General features: G+C 61.0%; 1 protein-coding gene across 2 annotated transcripts in view; it reads right to left on the bottom strand.

Moving 5' to 3' along the window:
* Positions 1-20,952, bottom strand: part of PRKCB (protein kinase C beta) — a 69,612-nt gene extending 48,660 nt beyond the window's left edge. For both annotated transcript variants that reach the window (XM_026054041.1, XM_026054040.1), the window contains exons 1-2: positions 20,783-20,952; positions 20,226-20,257 (exon numbers count right to left, since the gene is read on the bottom strand). In XM_026054041.1, the coding sequence (XP_025909826.1) occupies positions 20,226-20,257; positions 20,783-20,952 (202 nt within the window). The remainder of the gene's footprint in view (positions 1-20,225; positions 20,258-20,782) is intronic.
* Between the last annotated feature and the right edge of the window lie 806 nt (positions 20,953-21,758).

Genomic DNA, 21,758 nt, shown 5'->3' on the forward strand with positions numbered 1-21,758 from the left:
GCCTCCCACCGCGGTTCTCCATGAGCAGTCCCAGCATCCTGCTCTTTGTTCATCATTACTGGGACACGGCTGTTCTCAGGGGTCCGAAACGGCACCTCTGTCCCCTCAGCCCTATTCCAGCATGAGCGCCATAAATAATTACCATCCTGCTCCACTATGATGCAAACCCAGCGTTTTCACCTTTGCAATGCAATTCTCTTCCCTTTGGGCCTCTGAGCGCTCTGGAGCATGTGGAGGAGCAAAGGAGACCCATGCACGAGGGCAGAGCTAAAACCTGCTTTTAGCAGCTGGCTCTGCCCCTTCGGGACCTGAAGGGCTCAGGGGAGGGAGCAGCACGTCCAGGCCCTGCTCTGTGCAGGGCAGACCCCCGTGCTCCGTGTGCAGCAGGCGGCTCCAAGCAAGCGCGAGGTGCAGCTCGTTGCATCCAGGCCCTGCTCTGTGCAGCCCCTGCTCCACGTGCAGCAGGCGGCTCCAAGGGAGCGCATGGTGCAGCTCGCCGCGGCCGGGCCCTGCACATGCAGCAGCAGCACGTGCTCGCGCTGGCCGTGCCACAAGCTCCCCGCGCCGCCGCAAGCTGCTCGCACGCGGTGCAATAGGGAGGCTGCTGGGGCACGGAGCAGCCAGCCGCTCACAGGAGCCACAGCAGCTGCCGGACAACCCCCAGGAGTCCCCCAGCACATCCCTGGCTCCGGAGGGCAGCGGGAAGGCTCTGGAGCACCCAAAAGCCGAGGGGAGGCATTAAAGCCCAGCCTGGCTCCAGCTGCGCCTCCCTCCACTGAGCTCATTGCTGCTGCTGCTGCAGGCGGCCGAGACGCGGAGCCGCATGAGCTCCCTGCAGCCGAGGTGCCCACAGCCTCCCCATTCACAGCCAGACCCCTTGCCTCCTACAGCCCCAGCCCCCCTTCTGCCCAGAGTCCCAATTTGGAGCCTAAAATCTGCACGGAAAATGTCAGCACGTAGGGGCTGTCATTTAGAAGCAGCTCTTTCCCAGAAAGTTATAATTCAACACAAATGTCTTCTGCTGCTTTTATTTTTAATGCTGCTGAGCGAGTTCCCGAGCAGGCGGCTGCAGCCCAAGCGGCCCTGGTGCAGGGTCCTGCTCACCGCCCCACGGCACCAGCTCGCGGAGCAGCCTGCGGAGCCGGAGGGAGCAGAGCAGCCCCGGGCACCACAAGGCGCCCGCCAGCACCGAGGTACCTCCTGCTACGGCAGCATTGCCCTGACATGCCTGTGCCCGGAGCGTGCCAAGCTGGAGGGGCATCCCCTGCACAACAACCCCTCGCCCTCAGCACGCTGCCCCCGGGACCAGGGGGCATTTGGGACGGTGCCTGTAAAACCCCCAGCACAAAGGGCTCCCAGGCGCCTCGATCCCGAGCCTCGTTCACCCCTGGCGCGGAACCGTCGTTCCTCGTGCGAGGGGCTCCGCTGACTGCCACACGTCCTGCGTGCAACAAGAGCCACGGATCTCGCTCCCCAGCCCACCCACCCACTGCACCAGCGCGGCACTCAAAACACACCGCTTGCAGGCACAATGAAATTACATTTTCCAATGAAATTAATACCAACAAGTGAGCCTGAGCAGGCCCCGGGGAGCTGCCACCTGCGCAACGCTCCCGCATGGAAAGCGGGAAGGTCAGGGCAGTGTTTTTGCTCTGCGCGGTGCAGGGCGTCCGCAGCGCGGAGCAAAGCCAGCCCAGCGTCCCCAAGGGTCCACATTATCCCCGGGGGCGGCAGGGCTGCCTGGGCACGCGGCGCTGGGAATTGCCTTTGCAGGGCAGGTCTCCAGGGAGGGAAAAACGCAAAAAATCGCATCCAACCCTTGGGAGCTGAGGCAGCTCTTTCATTAATCTAGGGGAAGATGTTCTCGAATTCCCTGTGCCATCTGAAAGACTATTATATTCGCCACCAAAAAACGCATCCCAGTGTCGCAACCAGTGGAGAGAGGGGAAAGAATGAAATCCGTGTTGGAGCAGCAGGGAATGCGTTGCCACGGCAACGGCGGGCAGCTCCGCCGCAGAGGAGCTCCCTGTTCCACCGGCGGATCCCTGCGCATGTCCCGCGCGCGGCGGTGCCGGGGAGGGCCGGCGAGCACCACGGCATGCGGAGCCCCCCGCTCATCCAGGGAGTCCCCCCAAATTCCCAGGAATCCGGGAACAGGAGCAGGTTTAAAAACCTTGTTTGGCCAGCAGGGATTAGAGGGGCACTGCTGCCTGCAGACAAGGGACAAGGCTTGCACAGCACCGACCTGAAGGCTTCTCAGGGGAAGAAAACATTCCTTTGGACTTACAAGAAGGAAAAGTTTGCAGCACACTAGCACTTTCCCTCCCTTGGGAATAGCAGGCAGCTCTCTCCAATGGATTCCTGATTAGCTAGTAATGCAATATTCAGATTCCATCATTTCTACTAATACAAAGATTAGGAAAAAAAAAAAAAAAAAACAAGATCAAACTTCAGCAGAATCATCCTAAGTCAACTTTTAGGTCAAATTTGCTAGGTGGCAACTCTGTTTAATCAAAAGCAAATCATGATGATGACAGTGAAACCTGATTCTTGTTTCCCCACTCTGCCGGATTAAGGTGTTTGTTTTTCAACCCCAGAGTGACCGAACGGTGCCGCAGAGCAAAGCTCAGGACACCCAGACGTGCTCTCCAAGAGCGGCTCTCCCGAAGCCCGTTTGGCTGCTCTCTCCTGGCAGGCACACGCAGCAGAGCCGGTAAAACAAGGAGAAAGCAGCTCCCCGCAACGTCAGGGCGGCCGGGCTTCACCGTCCCCGTGTAATAAAGCGCTGTGCAGGACGGCAGCACGATCCATACGGCACCGCGGAGCGATTCGCACCCGGAGAGCAACCTGCCGCGCACGCAACGAGGGCAGGCGCTGCCCGCAATTTTAGCGCATGACATTCAGTCCCCGGAGCGTCACCTTCACAGGTAGGCAGAGTGGGAACGCAGTCACCGCCAGCACGGAGCCGCTGGGCTCGGAGCGGCCACCCCAGCGCCCGCAGTGCCGGCCACGACCGCGTCCATCGTGCGCCCCAAAGCCCAAGACCCGCCTGCAAACGTCCTCCTGCAGCACTGCGAGCTGCAGCCTGCACTCAAAGCGTGAAGTGTTATCAGTGACGTGGTCTCAAACGAGCTGGTGGCACCTGTCCTTGCAGCTCCCGTGCTCTCCAGAGGCATTCCCACCTGCTTGCGGCCTGAGCTCGCGGCCTGAGGTGCACACCAGCGTGCAGAGCTGCAGGAGCTGCAGTCCTGAGGGCTGGCAGTGACCAAGCCACGGCAACCTGTCCCTGGAGGTGCAAACCTCAGCGCCAGGAACGCCACCGGCCCCTGGCTTCAGGTCACAGCCCCAATGCACTTGGCACTGCAGGCGCACACCAATAAAAACAGGAGCCCAGCAGGCGGGAGAGGAAAGATACAGCACGTTTCAGGAGCCGCGAGCAGGGCATTTAATGGGGGGTTTGACAGCAGTGACCCAGCTCCTGCTCACACTGCATCGCGTTGGCACCGCGGGACCCTGCACTGAGCAAAACCAAGCGGGCACATGAGGAACACACCTCCCACCCACCCGCTGGCAGAAAAGCCTCGGCAAATGTTATTACCAGTAGCAGGTCCGGAGCAAGGACCCTTTTCGGCACAAGGAATAGCGGAAAGAGCAGCACGAGTCACCGAGAGCATCTTCCCGCAGGCTGCGGGGCGACCGGCCTGCACAGGAGCATCCCGAGCGGGCCGGCCCAGGAAGGGGGCGTCACAAGCGGAGCTTTAGCTCGCACAGAGGCCCTAGAAAGTAACTCCTCCAACCTCGTGTTTGCTGACAGTTATTTTATTTCCAGCACTTGAAGTCTGGCTTCTATGTAAGACTTTTGCTTGGACAGCGCAGGGGCTGCCCCCAGCCTTCACCCAGGGGCCGGTGGTGGCTGTCCCGCAGAGGAGCGATGGGACGGAGCGGCGGCTGCGCCTCCGAGCGCCCGGGCAGGTCCCATGCAGCGCTGCCTCCGCGCTGCAGGGCAGCGTCCCCAGGGACCCCACGCTGCTAACGAAGAACTGGAGTGGGAGAGCGCTCAGGAGAGGCAGCTCCGACCCGGCCGGCCTCCCCTGCACCAGCCTCCACCTCCTGCACAGAGCGGCGTCCAGGACGGGGCTGCTCCGGTGACATGGGATGCTGAGGAAGAGGGAGCACCGGCAAGGGAGAGATTTCCAGCGCTGGCTGCGCACAGGGGCAGCACTGCTGAAAAGAGCATTTTGGCAGAGGAAGCTCAGAGCAGAGAGGCACGGAGCAGCTCCAGAGCATCCGTGCTCGCTCTGCTCCCTCCCAGCCCCAATCCTGCCCTGCGAGCTCATCCCCGGTGCCCGGGCGAGCAGGACGCAGCAGGAGCGAGCGCCCGGCACCCCTTGGCCTGGGCTCGCTCGGGGCCGGCGGGAGGACACGGGGCCAGCGCAGGGCACGGCGCAGCTGGAGGCTGCCGGCTGTGACGGGCGGACCGAGCGCGAGCGGTGCCAGGTGCCGGCTGCGACCCAGGTCGTCTCAGGCACCAGTGAGAGCCCAAGCGCCGCCGGGGAAGCGGCACCGCAGCTGGGGCACCCCGGGCAGCGGGCCCTGACATGGATCCGCTCCAATGGACCGGGGGATGCCCGGGCCGAGGTCCCCACAGCGCCGGGGGAGGCCGAGAGCAACCCGAGCGCTCGGCTCTGCGCCCCCGCAAGCCACAGGAGCCGAAATCTCCACCTTCGGGGCCTCTCCGTCTCACCCGGTCCCGCTCGCCCAGGCTTCCCCCAAGCTGCTGTGCTATAATTACACGCGGATGCTACACGAGCAAACCCTGCCCCGCGCCCGGGTGCCACCGCTTCTCCCCCTTTCCATCTCTGCTCTGCTCTTTGAAATTAAGTCATGTGCTCAAATTATCAGAGATCTGGAAGTGAGTCAGCGCAGCAAACCACAGCCTAAGAATGTAACTAATTAAAACTATTCACACAAACCAGCACGCTCCAAAATACCCTGGGCTCTCAACAAAGCCATTACCCTCAGTGGGACATGGCAAATAACCCAAGGACGTTATTAAGAATCAGTCATAGAGCAACACGGAGCAGTCAGGGCTCGGGATGCCGAGGTTGGGGATGGGTTTTGGCAGGGGGACACCTGAGACCAGCATACACAGCATGGGAAGAGCAGGGGCTGCAGTGCCCTAAGCAGGAGCGGGTGACCCGGGTGCATCACTGATCAGCACTGCTGTCAGGTAAGGAATGACCACACAAATAAACCCTGGGCACCCATTTGCAAAGCAGTATCCGCAGGGACAGGCCCTAAATCCCGCGAGGAATAGAGGGCTCCCGGTGCCGGTGCTCCCGGGAGCTCTGCTCACTGGCAGGAACAGGAACAGCCCTAGTCCTTGCAGAGCAGAGATGCTCGTGCAGGGAAGCCCGGCTGCCGTGAGCAGGGAGCATGCACAGAGCGCTCTAGCGCAGGGAACACTTCCTGCACGCCATGCAGACAACCACGGGAAACCCAGTCTATTAAGTGCAAGGGAGACAAGCAGGTCAGGGAGGAGGGCAGAGGTGGCCAGCAGCCACAGGAGCGCCCCAGCGGGGCTGCACGGGTCCCCGTGCCACGCGAACGCAGCGCTGCACGTGCGGCGAGGGCAGAGAAGAGCAGGCGAGAGCTTTGCAAGATGTACGCAGCAGCGCTCTGGCATGAAGACACACGGATGCTCAGCTGCAACACGCGCATCTCCACACAACCAAGGAAGTGAAAGCGTAGAAGACACAGCAACCCTATAAATAGATCTTTCATTTAATTAATACAAACATGCAATAAAACCTGTGCTTTTTAACAAATGTACTGGCAGAAAATGACTAGCCACCCAGCTGCAAATATTGAAAAAATAACCTGAGTCAATCAGAGAGCACTTCTAAAGATAGAGGAGCTGACCTGCCCCACGCTGGCCACCAAGCATGCATGCCCTGCAGAGACGCTGTGCATGCCCTGCAGAGACGCTGCTCGAGCAGTGTCAAACCTCAGAGCACTTGTCCTGCATCCAAAACGCTGCCGTTTGCACGGGCTTCATGGGGCTTTGCTGCCTGCACAGCTCCCACCTGCACTATCTGCAGCTCACGTCAATGACTGCTGCGTTGTTCCACGCTGCTCCTGCTTTCTTAGGATGCCAAGAGGTTGCATTTGTCTCATGCATCCTCGCCACGAGGGCTGGTGGCAAATCAGGTCCTGCAGGGCTGGAGCAGCACGCTGCGCACACAAAGGCCATCTCCCAACCTTTGCAAAGACAGGGTGACCTGCGCCCAAGGGAAGTGCATTCCCAATGGAAAGTGCCAATGGAGAGTGCATGAGAGAGCAGCTCTGCATGAAGGCAGGTGGGAGACTGCACCGAGCCAGGACAGAGCAACGGGATCCGCATCCGCCGCGGTGCAGAGGGGCTCCACGACGCACAGAAGTGATGGTGACTACACTGCTGTGACACCAGTGGGCTGAACGTCACCCCTCCTCAAACACGGCTCAGTTAACCCATGCCCAAGCGGCCCCGCTGCAGAGCAGCTCCGAGTCCGTTACTGCCATGCAAATAAATTTAAAGGGACATTTCGCACACAGAGCGCACCAGACACCTGGGGAGCGCGTGCTCAGGCTCTCCAGCTACTCTCCAAGACCTTGCCCTACACCCTACAGGGTACAAAGTGGGCACCGAGGTTGTTGATGCGACTCGAGCACAAGCATACAGCAAGGTCCAGCCTCCGTCCACGACAACATCTCCCGTGCAGGCAGGGACGGTCATTGGAGGAAGGTTACACTGCTCCTTCCACGATCCTTGGGTGCAGCCCTGCTTGGGAAACCTGGGCAGGGAAACCTTGGGAAACCTGGGCAGAGACAGGGGCAGAAACCCGGGACAGCGACTGTAAGAGGCGCTCAAGGAAAGGGCCGATGCCACTAAACCCTCCTGCAGATTTGCCACGTGGTGCCAGCTCGACAGTGTCCCACGAGGTCTGCACTGCCACTGCCAGCGGTGCTGCTGGAGGAGCCAAAGGAGCCCCAGACCCGCTGTATCTCACAGCACCTATATCTGCACATTCCCTCCACAGACACCAGCTCCTTGCTACGGTATTAAAGGCAGCATTTAGAAGCCACAGCACTGACCAGAAAAATAAAGAGAAAGCAGAGAATATTTCCCCCTGCTGAGAGCCCCAGCACAGCCCCTATGCAAAACGACATCAAAAAGCAGAATGAACCGACTTTCACTTCCTTTCGGGGGGAGTGGAGGGGCCCAGCGCGAGGCTCCGGGAAAGGAGAGCGGCATCAAAGCGCAGGGCGCACCGGGCGCTGCCGGGACGGCAACGGGCTGCCGTAATCCTCAGGGACCAGAGTGAAAAGCAGCAGCGCGCGGGGGCGGCGCTTTGCCCGGGGGCTGCAGGGGATGCAGAGCTGTGGGCAGCGAGGGCAGCGTGCGGACGGCACCGCAAGGACGCACCCCGTGCAGCACTGACCCCGCGCAGCCGCCGCGCTCTCTGCAGCCCCGGCTCGCCACGGCTCCCGTTCCCGCCGCTGCCCGCAACGGGGACGTGTCGGCACCTCGGACCATCCCGGCGGTCGGGCCCCAAGCTGGCCCCGTTAGGGCGCGCGCTGTGCGCGCGGACACCCAGGCGCCACGGCCCGGCAGCTCGCGGCAGCAGGGCCCGGCCACCAAAGACAGCCTCAGTGAGAACGTGCAATAACCCGCTGGGCTCAGCGACCTCCACAAGCGCCCTGCAGAGTGGGCAGCAGCTCAACGGCCTCCAAAGCCATGGGAAGACTGTCTTCTTGGCGTCCGTTGGCCTCAGTTATTAGAGGAAAGACTCATCCAAAGCAAGAAACAATAGACCAGGGGTCCATTTACAGGCACCTTGGTCACCAAAACCATACACGTGGGCACCCCCTCCCCAGAGGTCCCGCACATGGGCACATGCTTGTGAGCTCTTCTGTGTTTGGGAGTCACTTAAGAGCCCCAGAAACATTGTGAAATTTCTCTATGTTAAAAGAAACTCTCTCGGCCTTGTTAATAACACATGGGTAATAACAGCCCCTCCGATCAAATCAAATAAAGGGATATTCTGGTAATTAGAAGTTCATGGCCTTGAAAACGAGCATCTCAAGGCACATCTCTGTGGAATAGAGACATCCACACTTAGGTCTGGCTGGAGACAATCAGCATTTTTCAATTGCTAACTGTCATTGTGAAAGCCAAGAGCTTTAGCACCCCGTACAACTGCGCAGCGAGCTGACAGCTATTATTTTAGGAGCCTCCATATGGACCCATCGCAGCATCTTTCAGCTCTAATTCAGGGCACCGGTGGCTTGGCGTGGACCGTTCGCATCCCACAGCTCCGCCAGACCACAGAGCGTCTTCCAGCAGCGCGGCCGGAGCTCAGGGCTCCGCGCGGCCGGCCCGGAGGAGAGCGGCTGCAGAGGGAAACATGGAAGCAAAAGCCCTGCCCAAGGCTCAAAGGCTCTTTCTGCAAAGACTCCGCTCACACCGGCACCGAGGTCCCCGCCGCGAGCGGGAGCGCGCGGGGACAGGCACGGGCAGCGCGCGGTCCCGGGCGGTGCGCGCCGCTCCCACGGGAGGGAACGTTTGCCTTGCAACCAAAACGCTGCCGTGTCCATGAGCAGAGCTCCCCGTTCCCATCTCCGGCACCTCCTCCCTGCATCCACCAGCCCAGGTGCTCCAGGCGTCCCGGTGCTCGGCTGAGGAGGCCAACCCGCCTCCCGCTCTCCTCCCCGTGCTTCCCCTCCAGAAGCCACCAGATGAGCCACGTTATTTTGGACCGTCTCTAAGTGCTGACTTGCCACCAGCAACTCACATGATTTTCCCCTTGCTTTTTCAAGAAGTATTTTTGTTTCGCTCTGACACGGTGCAAGCCAAGCGGCACCCCGGCAGCCTGCGCCAAGGGCGGAACTTGCAGCGCCCGGTGCAGCTGGCACCCGCGGCCACGCGCCCAGGAGCCTGGTACGTCACCGTGCCCAGCGCGAGGAAGCTGCCCGGCCACCACTGCCACACACGGCCGCTCTGCAGCGGCACCAACGCAGGGACTGGGAGCAGGGAAGGAAAAGGAGCCTGTCTGGGAGAGGAGCACTCGCATCTCCATGCTCTGGGGCCTGGAAAGGTCCAGGAAAGGGCAAAACGTGATGATCAGAAATATGAAATTGCACATGAGGAACTACATGAGCAGCAAGTTTGGGAGCCTGGATAGGGCCGACAGAACACGTGTGCTGGGAAGCAGCAGGAAGGCAGCAGCTGATGGGCGCAAGAGCGAGAGGCGCCAAGCTGAGCTGGGGACACCAAGGTCCCCAGGCACGCAGGAGGCGGCATCGCCGGGGCCATGGACCCGGCTCCTTGCATGGCCACGAGCAGCCCCGAGAGCATGACCCCCCGAGCACCCCAGCCTCGAGCTGGGCCTCACAGAGCTCCTTTCACTGCCTCCCAAGGGAAGTATCTGAAAGGCAATTCATAGCTAACGACTGCATCCAGTATTCCTTTACAAGAACTGCAGCCTTATAATTTCTGCAATTAAGAAGGGAGTTCTTCTACAGTGATCTAAAATAGAAGTTTTTGTCATAAATTACTAGCTTTCACTCCCTTCATACCTGAGCTTAAACTGAAACTTAAATGGAAATTTACAGGAGAAGTAGAAAGTGAGTCAGTCTGCCCTTCGCAACACTCCAGTTATTCTCATCCTCCTGGACGCGGTTAATAGTAACCCACGAGAAAACAAGTTTCTTCACTATTTCCAGAGCCCAGCCCGGGGCGAGGGGGTTTGGAGAAGGGCTGCTCTGTTCCCGGCGCCCGCAGCGCCGGCCCCGCTCCCGGGGACACCGTCCCAGCCGGGCAGCACGGGGACATTTCGCGCCGCGCCGCGGGGACCCTGCGCGTCCCGCCCGCGCCGGGGCGGCGGGGACAGACCCAAAGCGCCAGCATCCTGCCTGGCGATCCCGCTCCTGGGGCCAAGCCGCTGCCGAGGACAAAGCCAGCGCTGTCCGCTCAGGCTGCCTGCGCGCCGAGGCAGGAATCTACCTTGTGCCCGCGGCAGGAACGGCGCCCGCCCGCAGCCGAGCTTCGGCCCATGCACAGAACTGGAAAAGGAAAGGAAGAACAAAATAGAGGATATAGATTAGAAAGATCATTTGGGAGCAGTTCCCAGGAAGCGAGCTGGGGAGTTGCCATGAGAAGCGCAGTCGGGGTAGGAAGGGCCGTCGGAGCGGCGTCCCTCCCGCTGCCCCGCGCCATCTGCTTGCACCAAACCCCGGCGCTGGCGCGAGGGCCTCGAGCCGCGCGTCCCAGCGCCGGCCGACCCTGGCCCCGGCCCAGCGCCGGGCAGGAGCAGCGCGGCCGCAGCCACGGCCACGCAGGGCCACAGCGGGACCGTGTCCTGCGCCCGCCGCGCTCGGCGTCGGCCTGGGCAAGGCCTCTGCACAAGCAACACGCCGGAGAACGCTGTCCAAAGTGGCTTGTTTGCAAGCAGAACAGATTCAGAAACCACACTGCAGAGCCTCCATGCAGATACCCGGCTGCCAGGGATGCAGGTCTATAGGGAAAATGCTGTTAGACACACACAAAAATTCCTTTTAGGTTTCTAATGCGGGAGAATTCAATTCTGCTGCACCATTAGGAAAAGCCAGCCATTTCCCAGAGGGTATTCGGTGACAGGGCTTGTCCGCAGCGGCACACAGGATTCGCTCCCCTTGCGCAGGGCTAGGGCAGCAGAACACCGCACATCTCCAACTCCGAGCTGTCCGGCGCCGAGGCAGATATTCACACAGCTCAGGGGAGGCAGAAATTCGAACTGCAGAGTTTGAAGTTACTTTAGAAAGATTAAATGTCTAGCAGGATTTCGTGCTCAACGCGAATGCAAATCACCATAATGGTTTCCCAGGCAAATGAGCTATTGTTACATTTTTTCCAGTCCAGCAGCATCTTACCCTGAAGATCTAATAGCAGCCCTACCGAGCAGCTGCTAATTAAAGCCTCCCCTCCTGCCAAAAACCCAGATTCAGAGTCTCTAAGTGACCCAATAAGCGAGGTTTTCTCCAGCCCGCAGCCCTAGGAGACGCGGGGTCACCGAAGGAGGGCTCCTGGCGCAGCCACGTGCCCTGGGCACCAGCGGGCACAGGACGGTGTCTGGGGACGGGATGGGGATGGTGCCTTGGGGATGTCTCTCCAGCAGCCCTGGGAGCGCCGGGGCAGCCCCGGGAACCTCAGCTCCGGGAGGGATGCCCAGGAGCAAGAGCTGCGGTGCCCGAGCCCCGGGCGGTGCCAGGCGCCACGATGCCCAAGGGAGAGCGTCCTGGAACGCCTCAGGACCAGCCCAGCTGCCACGAGCACCGCTGCTTTACCACAGGAACAACCCACGGGCCCCATTTCCAGGGGACTTGGGCCCCAGGCCCGAGGCCAAGGAAGATTTGGAAGTCAAGGGACTGAGCTATTGGAGAGGGCATGCAGACGCGCGGCCACAAGGCTCGAGTTAGCTCCGTCTCGCAGCATTCCTAGAGCAGCAGCCTCCTCTGCGGCGCACGGCGGGGGCACAAACCAGGTGGCAGTGACCCCGCCTGCCCCTTTGCTCCGTGATCCTCAGAAATCCTCTCCACTCCCAACCACAGCAATTGCCAGACAGGCCACTGAGCCCCGATCAGTCCAGAAAACGCCAGTTTTCCCATGAAACTCTCCGGAAACTATTTGAACACGGAGCAGTTGAGAGTGTTCCCCTTGAAAGCTGCAGTCATGAAGAAGCCCATGCAAAGGTTGAAGCAGGCAAGGATAAAATTAAGCTTGTAATGAAGTTAATCTCAATAATGACGACATAGCAAAGGTTGTTCCACAGAAAAAAAGAAAAAAAAAACGGCTTCTGGAGCTCGACACCAGTCTATAAATAACAGTTCGGAGGATTATTTCAAGCTGTGCATAAATCTTCCATCAGTAGGAGAAAAGGGACAATATGTTGGCTTATCCCGCAGGGACAAGCCCCGCGGCTCAAGCTCCGCGTGCCGGGACTCGGGGCAGAGCTCGGCAGGGACCTTGTCACCCTCCCTTCTCGGCGGGTTACGGGGCCCTCCTTTGTCCCCAAACCTCGGAGCATTTAGCGCAATGAATGTGCAGAACAGCAGCAGCAACGCCCAGGGCGGGCACAGCAGGAACGCGGGATGCTCGGAGCCGGCGAGCCCGGAGCGCGGGGGCGGCGGGACGCACTCCGCCGCGCTGCTCTGCGTCAGGAGCCGCTCATCCACTCCGGGGTGCAAATTGCCCCGTGGGCCACTTCCCCCTCGCTCCGGCTCCTTTCCCGGATTATAAAGCGCTGTTGGCGCCGGCTCCCCGACCCCCGGCTTTGTGAGCGCGCGGGGTGGCGTGAAGCCATTCACGGCACCGGGAAGGCTTTCACTTCTCCCCGCAACCTCCCTTTTCCATTCTTCTATATTTGGAAGCCATGAAAATGCATTTGTTCGTGTGCTAAGTGTCAACTATTAAGTGTGCTTGCTGTTCAGGCCATCAGAATAAAGGTATTTAGCTGTTCCCGCTAAAGGTGAAGCGATTACCGTGACACCATTTCACATGGCAACACAATCTGACAAGGAATCTAGCAGCATGAGCGCTCCAAACACTCCAACGTCATGGATTAGGAGGGGAGGGAGGGTGCGAGGCCGGGATTCGGGTACCGGGGTGGTTATTGCCCTCCCCATCGCCGACTACAGGCTGAGTCGATGCAGACCCTGTTGAGCGGCAAGGACGAGATGCATAAACCCGGCCCGAAGGTGAGACTGGAAAACAGCAGCAAGTTATTTCAAATGAAAGGGCGCAGCTCACACGTGCTAGAGACCCAGCGCCCAACACACCGCAGCAGGATGCATCTAGCCATGGTGGCCACGGGCTCCTGGGATTTGCCCCCCAAACCGAGAGGGAATTGCACCCCAAGCCGAGAGGGTTACACGGCTGCAGGTGCCCACCCCAGAACGCTGGCGAGAGCCGCTCCGGCTCCGTGACGGGAAAGCGGGACAGCTATAAACAGCTCGGGGAGGCAGCCCCAATCCCTCCAGAGCGGACGGCTCGAGCAGAGCTGCAATCGTGCCACAGACGGACGACGAGGCACGAAGAGCCGGGCAGACCCCCGCACGGCTGCCTGGCACTCGCCGTCCCACCAGCTCCAGCAGCCCCTTGGGCCGGCGGCCGCGTGCAGGAGGAATCATGTCCGAGCTCACAGCATTTAGCAGCACGGAGCAGGACAGCAACTATCGCTACAGCCCAAGAGCGCGGAGCTCTGGAAGGCTACCAGGAAGAGAGGCCTTTTGCAAACGTGAGCAGAAAGCAGCCGAGGAGCAGCAGCCTCCCGTCGGGAGCGAGGCCCCGCGCTGCAGCGGCTGCAGGGAACGTGGTGGTGATTGATGCCACACGCGCCCAGTGCCAGCGCTGCCCGCTGCAAGGACACGGCCGCGGCGCGCTCACCAAGCGCGTTGCCTTTCAAAGAGAAGCAGGATCCGCTGCTGGAGCGGCGCTGCGAGCTGAGCGCCTGCAGGAAGCCTGAGCCAGCAGCGCTCACTCTTGCCTCCGCTCACGTGCGCCGGCAGTGAAAGAAGCCTCAAAAGCAGAAGAAGGACTTCTGCTTGCAAGGTGCCCATTTATTTAGCTCTACAGCACCCAGGTGGCCTGCACGCAAGGAGGACAGCTTGGATCATTGCTTTCCCAGGGGTGGCCACAGTAACAGGACGAATGACCCCCTGCATCCCCTGCGAGGCAGTTGGGGAGCAAGGACGGAGCTCACAAACCTGCGCCCATGGGCTGTGCCCGGCACCAGTGCCCTATGGCTCCCCGAGAAAGCCACGGGGCTGCTCAGCCCCTCCTGCCGCCACCACAGTGCATTATAAACCCACAGGAACGTTCTCCAGGACAGGGGCCATTTCGGAGGCCGCGGCCTCCCAGCATCTCCCCCTGCAGGGCCCTGGCCGCTCCAGGACCCGGGCGCGGAGCAGCCCGGCCAAGGAGCTCTGCGCTGCCAGGAGCCTCTCTGCGCTCCAGCCGTTCCAGCCAGGCCCCATCGCCTGCACCGGGGGCTGCTGCCCTGCGCGCAGCTCCCCGGCACAGCGGGAGCAGCTCGGGCTCCGCTCCCCGTTGGGCTCCCTGGGCTGAGCCCCGTGCTGCCCATCGCGGCCCGTGCCTGCGGATGAGGCACCGCTCGGGGCCACAGGAGCCCTCGGGGCCCCGGCGGAGGCAGCCGGGAGGGCTCCGGGTGGGAATCGCTCCAGGCCATGCACAGGGCTCGGCAGCTGCAGACACTGCTGGACCCGGCGCCTTGCCTGCCCCAGCCCTCCTGTCGCCTCCACAGGAAACCAGCCCTGGCCGAGGCTGCTCCGGCAGGATCACAGGAGCGGGTGGATCCCCTCGGATCCCGGGCAGGCTCCCGCGGCCGCCTCTCCGTGCCCTGCGTTCACATCCAGCCCCGTGCAGCCCTGTCCTGCACGTGCAGCCCCCAACAGGCGCGAGCTGCGGCTACGCGGCTCCTGCAGAGAGCTCCTTACTCTCCTCTTCCAAAGAGCTCTTGTTTACAGACTTGCAGAACAATGATTCACGACGCAGGACTAGAGGCACTCACTGCACGGCCCCTCCAACACCCTGCGCGGCGGCTTCAGCCCGTCCTCCACGTCGGAGCCGCGCGGGCCGGGAAAGGCTCCCAGGCCAGGGCAGCGCCGGCCGGGCCCATGCGCAGCACTAACCTCTGCACAGCTGCCTTCTGCACGGACAAGCCACCCAAACACTTCTGGGCAGCGTCCCATGCCACCCACCACCACATCCCTTCTCATTACCACACACGCTCGAAGCAGAGACAGCGCTTTAACATTTCCCTTCTAATTGCACCCTTTTTAATTACATCTTCCACATAGTTCTGCCCTGAACTATATTAGGGGCAGCTTAGAAGCGTATTTCTTAGTCACAGTGATCGTGAGCCTTATTTGTGGTAGGTGCAGAGCCCGGGGAGCACTGACGAACACTCCTCACATTTGCACAGGCCTCCTTTGCAGCCGAGCTGGGAGAACAAGCCCCAGGCCGAGCTGCCACGCAGACCCCAGCAGGTTCAGAGGATTCGGGCAGGATTTAAGCAGCGACTCGAGCCCATGTCCTGTGCGAGGGCCCTCTGTGCAGGGCGCTGGGCCGGGGAGCAGAGCAGGAGCTCGGAGCTCACGCGTGGGCACCCCGCTCCGTGCCAGGAGCCCGCGAGCACCCGCAGGGTGCAGGCAGCTCCCTGCTCCCGCACTCCGCACAGCTCCGGGGAACCTGCCTCGCCTGTTGGGGTGCCCTTAGGGACAGTCCCGGTGCCGCCCGCACCAGGAGGCTCCGCAGCGCGGGAGGGACCCGCTGCTCCCGGCTTCCCGTGTCCCACCCCGCCGCGCGGACCGCTCCGCTATCGGCGTCTCGCATCGCGGCGGGCGGCAGCTACGGCAGCAGATAAGAGAGAACAACCCCGGCGAGCTGAAGACACAGGGGGAGGGGAGCGGAGAAACCACTTCCCCCCGCGGCGCCCGAGCGCGGCGCGTAAGGAGACACCCGGGCGCCCAGGGGATCGGGTGGCCCTGCCGAACCCGATAGCCCGGCCCGCGCGGCGGCACCCGCTGCAGCTTCCCCCCCAAATCCCCCTCCTGCCTCCTGCTGCCGGCACTGCAGCAGCGAGAGCAGCACGAGGGAAGCCAGCCCAAGCCTGGGCTCGGAAACCGGCTTTGGGGGAGCCCTGGGCATTGGAGCAAAGCGCAGGGAGCACCTGCTCCCGTTCCCGCTTTTGCTCGCAGCCCTGCAAAGCTGCGGAGCGTCCACGCAGCGAGCAGGACCCAACAACCTGCCCTTCCTATTGCTACCTGCTGCAGAGCTGCAGCCCTGGCGCGCAGGAGCGGCCGCCCGTGCCCGCAGACCTGGCTGGGAGGCACCGAGGGCCGCGCTACCACCGCGAGGCGCACAAAAAAACTCTCCAAAATTATGTTTCCAATTTCTGCGGCATTACATAATTAGCATCATTTGTGTTGCAAAAGTAATTGCAGTAACATTTTTAATTAGTCTATTTGAACACTAGCATTCCTCCAGTGTGCATAATATGTTGACACGAAATTACTGGGTTTGAGGCAACTCTGAATGATTGGAGTTTGTTTTGCTTTTGTTTCTCGCTGGCTTAATACAGTCAATAAAGGCGCGCTGGAAGGCTGCGCGGTGCCGGCGGCCCCACGGCACAAATGCGATGGGTTTCACTTCCGCACGGAGGGCTGCAGAGCTGCGGGGGAAGGAAGGGTGGGTTGGGAGCCTAAAACAGCAGGTCCTGCCGCCTGCCTCCAGCCGCCGGGCTCCGCCGCCGAGCGCGGATGGAAGCACTAAATGAACAAGTAGAGCGGCCTTGGAAGGGAGGAAGAAAACCTGGAAAAGGGAAGTATATTTTTGTAGGAAGTTTAGAAAGAGAAGTGCTCGAAGAGTATCTTTGCTTACCCAGTTGTAACTAGAGATAAGAAGGAAACATTCGTTTCCCCGAAAAAGTTACTGTACAAACCCTAGGCATCTGTTATTAAATGACGTTTTTTTCTCTCTCTCTCCTTCTCCTAAGGAGCCAAAATCTTCTCTCCAAGATCTTTTCTCATTACTCGGCACACGTGAAAGCAGTAACAGATGCAAGTTATTTTTTGCTCCTCGGCGAGAATCACGTTCCACGGCTCTTCAGCTCCCGGGGAGCATTTCTTCCCCTGTTCCTCCCAAATTCCCAAGGTGGAAACGCGGCCCGGCTGCTCCGCTGACAACGCCAGGTTGGGTCAGCCTGCTTCCCTGTGCTCATCCCCAAACCTGCAGCAAAAGCAGCGCCCGGGCCTGCAGCAGCAGCCAGGAGACCGAGCCATGCACGGCAATGGAGAAACACCCCGGGGCGGCACATGGGGAATATCCACAGAGAAAGCTGCCAGCTCCCAGCATTGGCACCTGCTGGGAATTAGACGTGGGAAGGCCGCTCTCTTGGGCTTTCAATCCAGCTCGTTCCCTTTCATCTTTCCTAAGGCGCTGCTTAGGATGGAGACAACAAAGGCACCGGCTGCAGCTTGGAGGCCACCCACAACCCTCCCGCAATAGCCAGGCACCCCGTCCCTGCTCACACCCCCTGGAAAGGGGATGGTGTCCTGGGACACGGGGCAAGGGCCCGGCCACGCAGCAGCCTGCCCGCCCCGCGGGGATGGATCCCGAGCGCAGCCACAGTCTGGAAACCTTTGGAATTCCAACATTCCGCCAGGATCTGCCCCGATCCCGGGGGCAGTACACGGACCCCGTGCCCAGCACGCATGGAGCCTCCTTCCCCCGGGACAGCAGCCCGATAAGGATGAAGATTTATACGAGGAAAAGGAGATTAGCAGTTAAGTGGCATTTCTGGTACCCATTAGTATTTCAAGCTATAAGGAGCCAATTTCTCCAAACTTCCTGACGAAAGTCACAAGTAATGAGCTAATTAACAATCTAATTAGTGAAAATGTCCTAGAAAGAAATCAGGGCACAAGTGAAAACCTACTTAAGCAAACATGGCAATAGCAGCCAGCCCAGAAACGAGGCAGGCAAGTGTTCTAGCTGCGCTCCAGGATCCCCTCCAAACAAGAGGATAAAAGGGCTGGGAAGTTGTTAAAGTTGAACTGAACCTTCATTTCACATTCAGCTGAGTGAAGTAGTGAACAAAGAGAGAGTTAAATATTCGGGAAAGGCTTTCTGTACCCAAGCACCGGCTTGGAGCTGATGAGACCGAACCCCTAGGCAAAAGCTGGTGCTGCGGGTCTCGGAGGCACGACTTATTGAGCAAACGCAACAGCAGCCGCAGCGCGAGGGCTGAACACTGTGGCGCCCGGCGCCAGCAGAGCCTGGTGCAACGGGATCCGTGCGGAGCGTGCCCACCACGCGGAGCAGCGCCGGCGGCGCCGGGCTCTCCTCCTCCGCTCCACTCCGCTGCCCGGAGCGCTTGTTCCTCGGGAGGCCGCGGCTCGCACCACATGGCTCGCGGCAGCTCGCGCCCGCCCGCCCAGCCCGGCGCTGCACGCGGGCACGGCGAGTGCCTCCCGCGCGGGACGCCGGCCGCTCGCCCGCATCGCGCCCACGGCACCGCTCCCGGGCATGCCGCGGCACCCACGGGAAAAACCCGCAGAACTTCCCTCCTGTAGCAAGGTACCAAGGTAAAGCTGGCCTGCTTTGGAAGTACCGCAGCCTGCAGAATTTCAGCATGCTATGGCAATGCACAGTCACACGCTCTTCAGGTTGGCAAGACCAGAATATCACTGAAAATGGTTTCTTAAGGTAGAAAGACATGTTATAGACCAGTCGCACACCTTTGGAAACATCACTGAGTGCAGCACATCAACTACTGATGGTGCTTCAGCTTCTTGCACACTCCTGCTTCAAGAAATCCCGGGATAGGATTGCCCTGTTTAATACAAGGCGAGGAGGTCCCTGCATTCGGAGGGTGGCAGCCCTGCATTAGCAAGCCTGGGACTATCCTTATGAGCCCCATTTACTGACCTCATATAGGAGACTGATTCAATATTGGTTAAAGATATCTGAAGTCAAACCCTGAGGCAAGCACACATTTACAGGTTTGGACAATAGTTCTTAATGGCTTTAAAAAAAAAAAAAAAAAAAAAAAAAAAAAAAAAACACCTTGGGAAGGCTCAAATTATCTGATACTGAGCACTATAGGTAGAGCTGAGCAGAATAACAGAAATTATACAGAGAGAGAGGGAGAGCCCTGCTCCAGCAGCGGATGATCCCAGGCAGCCTTTTCTAGCGCACTCAAGGTTTCAGGGACGTTTTATTTGTATAAATGTGCCCAGCATGATGCTGCATGCACCATTCAAGGAAATTCAGGGCTGTGAGAACACAGGAAGATCGCAGCGAGAGCCCCAGGAGACCCAGAGCTCCCTTGAGTACCAGGATGGAGCCGCCCCTGTGCAAAACCTCCGCACCTGCAGCAGGTGCCGGGGTGACCGTAACCTTGAGCGGGTAACCTTGCGCCAGGACGCGCTCCAGCCTCCTCCCTGCTCCCCTCTCCTTGCCATCGGCCGAGGCCGTCAGCCCGGCCTTTGGGATGCCTGGTGGGGATCTGCTTTTGGTATTTTAAGGCACGCTCCCAAGGCAGGTGGCAAGCGCTATGGATGAGTAGCAGCATGATTCAGAGATGATTTGATTGGGCTGGATTTTACTGCCTGGAAGAGCATCTGCAGGGATGCTCCCGAGAGCAGGAGCTGCTCCAGCCCCGCATGCCCGGTGCAAGGTGGGCAAAACCAGCGCGCCCGGAGACCCGGATCTTCCGCGGCCCCGCCGGCTTCCCTTCTGACTCCGCGCCACGCCGTGATCCAGCGGGGCTTGTTTGCTGGTTCAGACACAAACGGAGTCTGCCAAGACTCGCTGTTCTTGTGATATTACAGTTATACAGGGGCTTTTATTCTCATGCAAAACACCTCATCTTGGGATTCGGCTACCCGCCAAAGTGACACTTTGCCCCATATCTTCTTAAGAGCAAGATTTCGGTGCCAGCAACCACAGATGTCCCTGTGAGCCGCGACCCTGAGCGCAGGCTCTGCCCTCGCCCAGGTGACGCCCGTGACACTGGGGATTCGCTACCTGCCCGTGGCCACCACCACATGCAGGTGCCAAAACCAGCCCCGGGAGGCTGGTAAAGGGAGGGCAGAGCATTCAGGAGGGGACAGTGCAAGTCCCTAAAAAGCCCTTCCCAAATAAAATGCAAGAATTTTGGTTATAGTAAGCTAGAGGATATTGCAACACGGTTTCCTACGTGTTTCTTACATGCCAGACACCCCCTTACACTCCGTTCCCTTCTCCCACAGCCCCACTTTCCCCAGTAACGCAACCCAGCTGTTCCGCCCCGCCAGGCTGGCCCCCGCCAGCACGGCCCCCCTTGCCATGAGGGCACAGCTGGACATATTAAGCACATCTAAAACCATGAATTCCCCTTTATCTTGTTTTTTGGGGGGGCTCGTATGAAACCTTCACCATTTATCTCCAGTAACAAAACCCGACCAGCAATCAGCTTAAAAGCACCGACCCGTCGCTCGGTCGGTTACCAAAATGACTAAGCTGCTTCCCGGCTGGGGCAGAGCGATCCGTGCGGCCGCGGCGGCTCTCGCCCCCGGCTGTGCTGACGCTCGGCGGGGGCCGCGCTGCCCCCCGCCCGGCGCTCCCGGCCCCGGCGCACGCTCACCTTGGCACTGGAAGCCCTGCTTGCCGAAGCCCCTGTGGAGAAAGAGGCACCGCGTCAGCGGCACCGGCACCGGCCCTGCCGGCACCCGGGCACAGGGATGGGCAGAGGGACCCTGGGGTCCGTGCTGGGACAGGCTGGGGGGCTCTATGGGACCAGGGGGGCTGTAAGGGGTGGGGGGAACCCGTGGGGCCAGGATGGGGGGGTAAGGGAGCAAGTCCCGGGCATGTGGGGGTGTTCCCTGTGGGGCCGGGCCAAGGAGGGGGGGTCTGAGGCAGACTAGGGGGTTCCCTTGGGGCCGGGCTGGGGAGAGGGGGGTGTTCTCGGGAAGGTTGGGGCATCTGGGGCAAGCGGGGACCATCCTGCAGGGCCAGGCTGGGGGGGGGCGGACATTCCCAGAATGACCGGGACCGGGGGGGTTCCGGGGGACAAGGGGACGCGTACGTGGGTACCGGGGGGTACCGGGAGGCTTGAGGCGGCTCCGCGGGGGCCGGGGTCCCCGCGGGGGTGCCGGGGCCCGCCGGGGTCCCCGCGGGGGTGCCGGGGCCCGGCGCGCTCACCAGATGAAGTCGGTGCAGTGGCTGCAGAAGGTGGGCTGCTTGAAGAAGCGCGCCGTGAACTTGTGGTTCTTCACCTCGTGCACGTTCTTCTGCCGCAGGGCGCCCTTGCGGGCGAAGCGCACGGGGCCCTCCTCGCCCTCGGGGGCCAGCGCCGCCGGGGGCTCGGCCATGCTGCGCGCGGGCTCCGAGCGCCGCTTCCGCTGGCCCGGCGCGGTTCGGTTCGGTCCGGCTCGGCTCGGCCCGGCTCGGTTCCGCTCGGCCCGGCTCGGCTCGGCTCGGTTCCGCTCGGCTGCAGCTGGAGCCGCGGCTCGCGCTGCGCTCGGCACCTCTGGCTGCAGCTGGCGGGAGGCTCCGACACACACCCGGCGACGCCCCGCCCCCTAATCTACATATGACATCGCCCCACCCCTCATCTGCATGGCGGGCGACGCTCCGCCCCTCATCTGAATATCGACGCAGCCTCGCCCCTTCATCTGCATAGCGGGCACCGCCCCGTTCCCCTTATCTGCATACTAGGCCCCACCCCTTCGCTGGACGAAGGCCGTGCAGACCCCGCCCACCCCCGCGGCAGGGCGCTCGCCGTCCCTCTGCTTTGCATTCTCATTTGCATATCGGGAGGGGGGCTATGCTCCACCCACGCGTCTCATTTGCATGTGCACCCCCCCCCATAGGTGCCTTTGCGGCTCTGCCGGGTGGGTTTCGGCCGCGCCGCCCCCTCCTCACCCCGGGACCCCCGGAGCGGAGCGGGGCACCCTGGGCAGAGCCTGCCCCTTCCCGCCCCATCCCAGCACATCCCAACCCGTCCCACCCTGTCCCCGGCTCCGGGCTGCCTGCCCGTGCGGAGCTCAGCCTCCCAATGTGCAGGGATGGGCATAGCGGCACTGGCATCTCAGGGCCCGGGATTCCTGCTTTGCTGAGCCCTTTCCTCGCTGCTCGGCGCTTCGCTGCGGCCAGTCCGGCTGCTGCGTGGGAAGCA

This window comes from Nothoprocta perdicaria, unplaced genomic scaffold (genome assembly GCF_003342845.1).
Source record: "Nothoprocta perdicaria isolate Ctin4 unplaced genomic scaffold, notPer1 scaffold_12, whole genome shotgun sequence".
In the NCBI taxonomy this organism is placed as follows: Eukaryota; Metazoa; Chordata; class Aves; order Tinamiformes; family Tinamidae; genus Nothoprocta; species Nothoprocta perdicaria.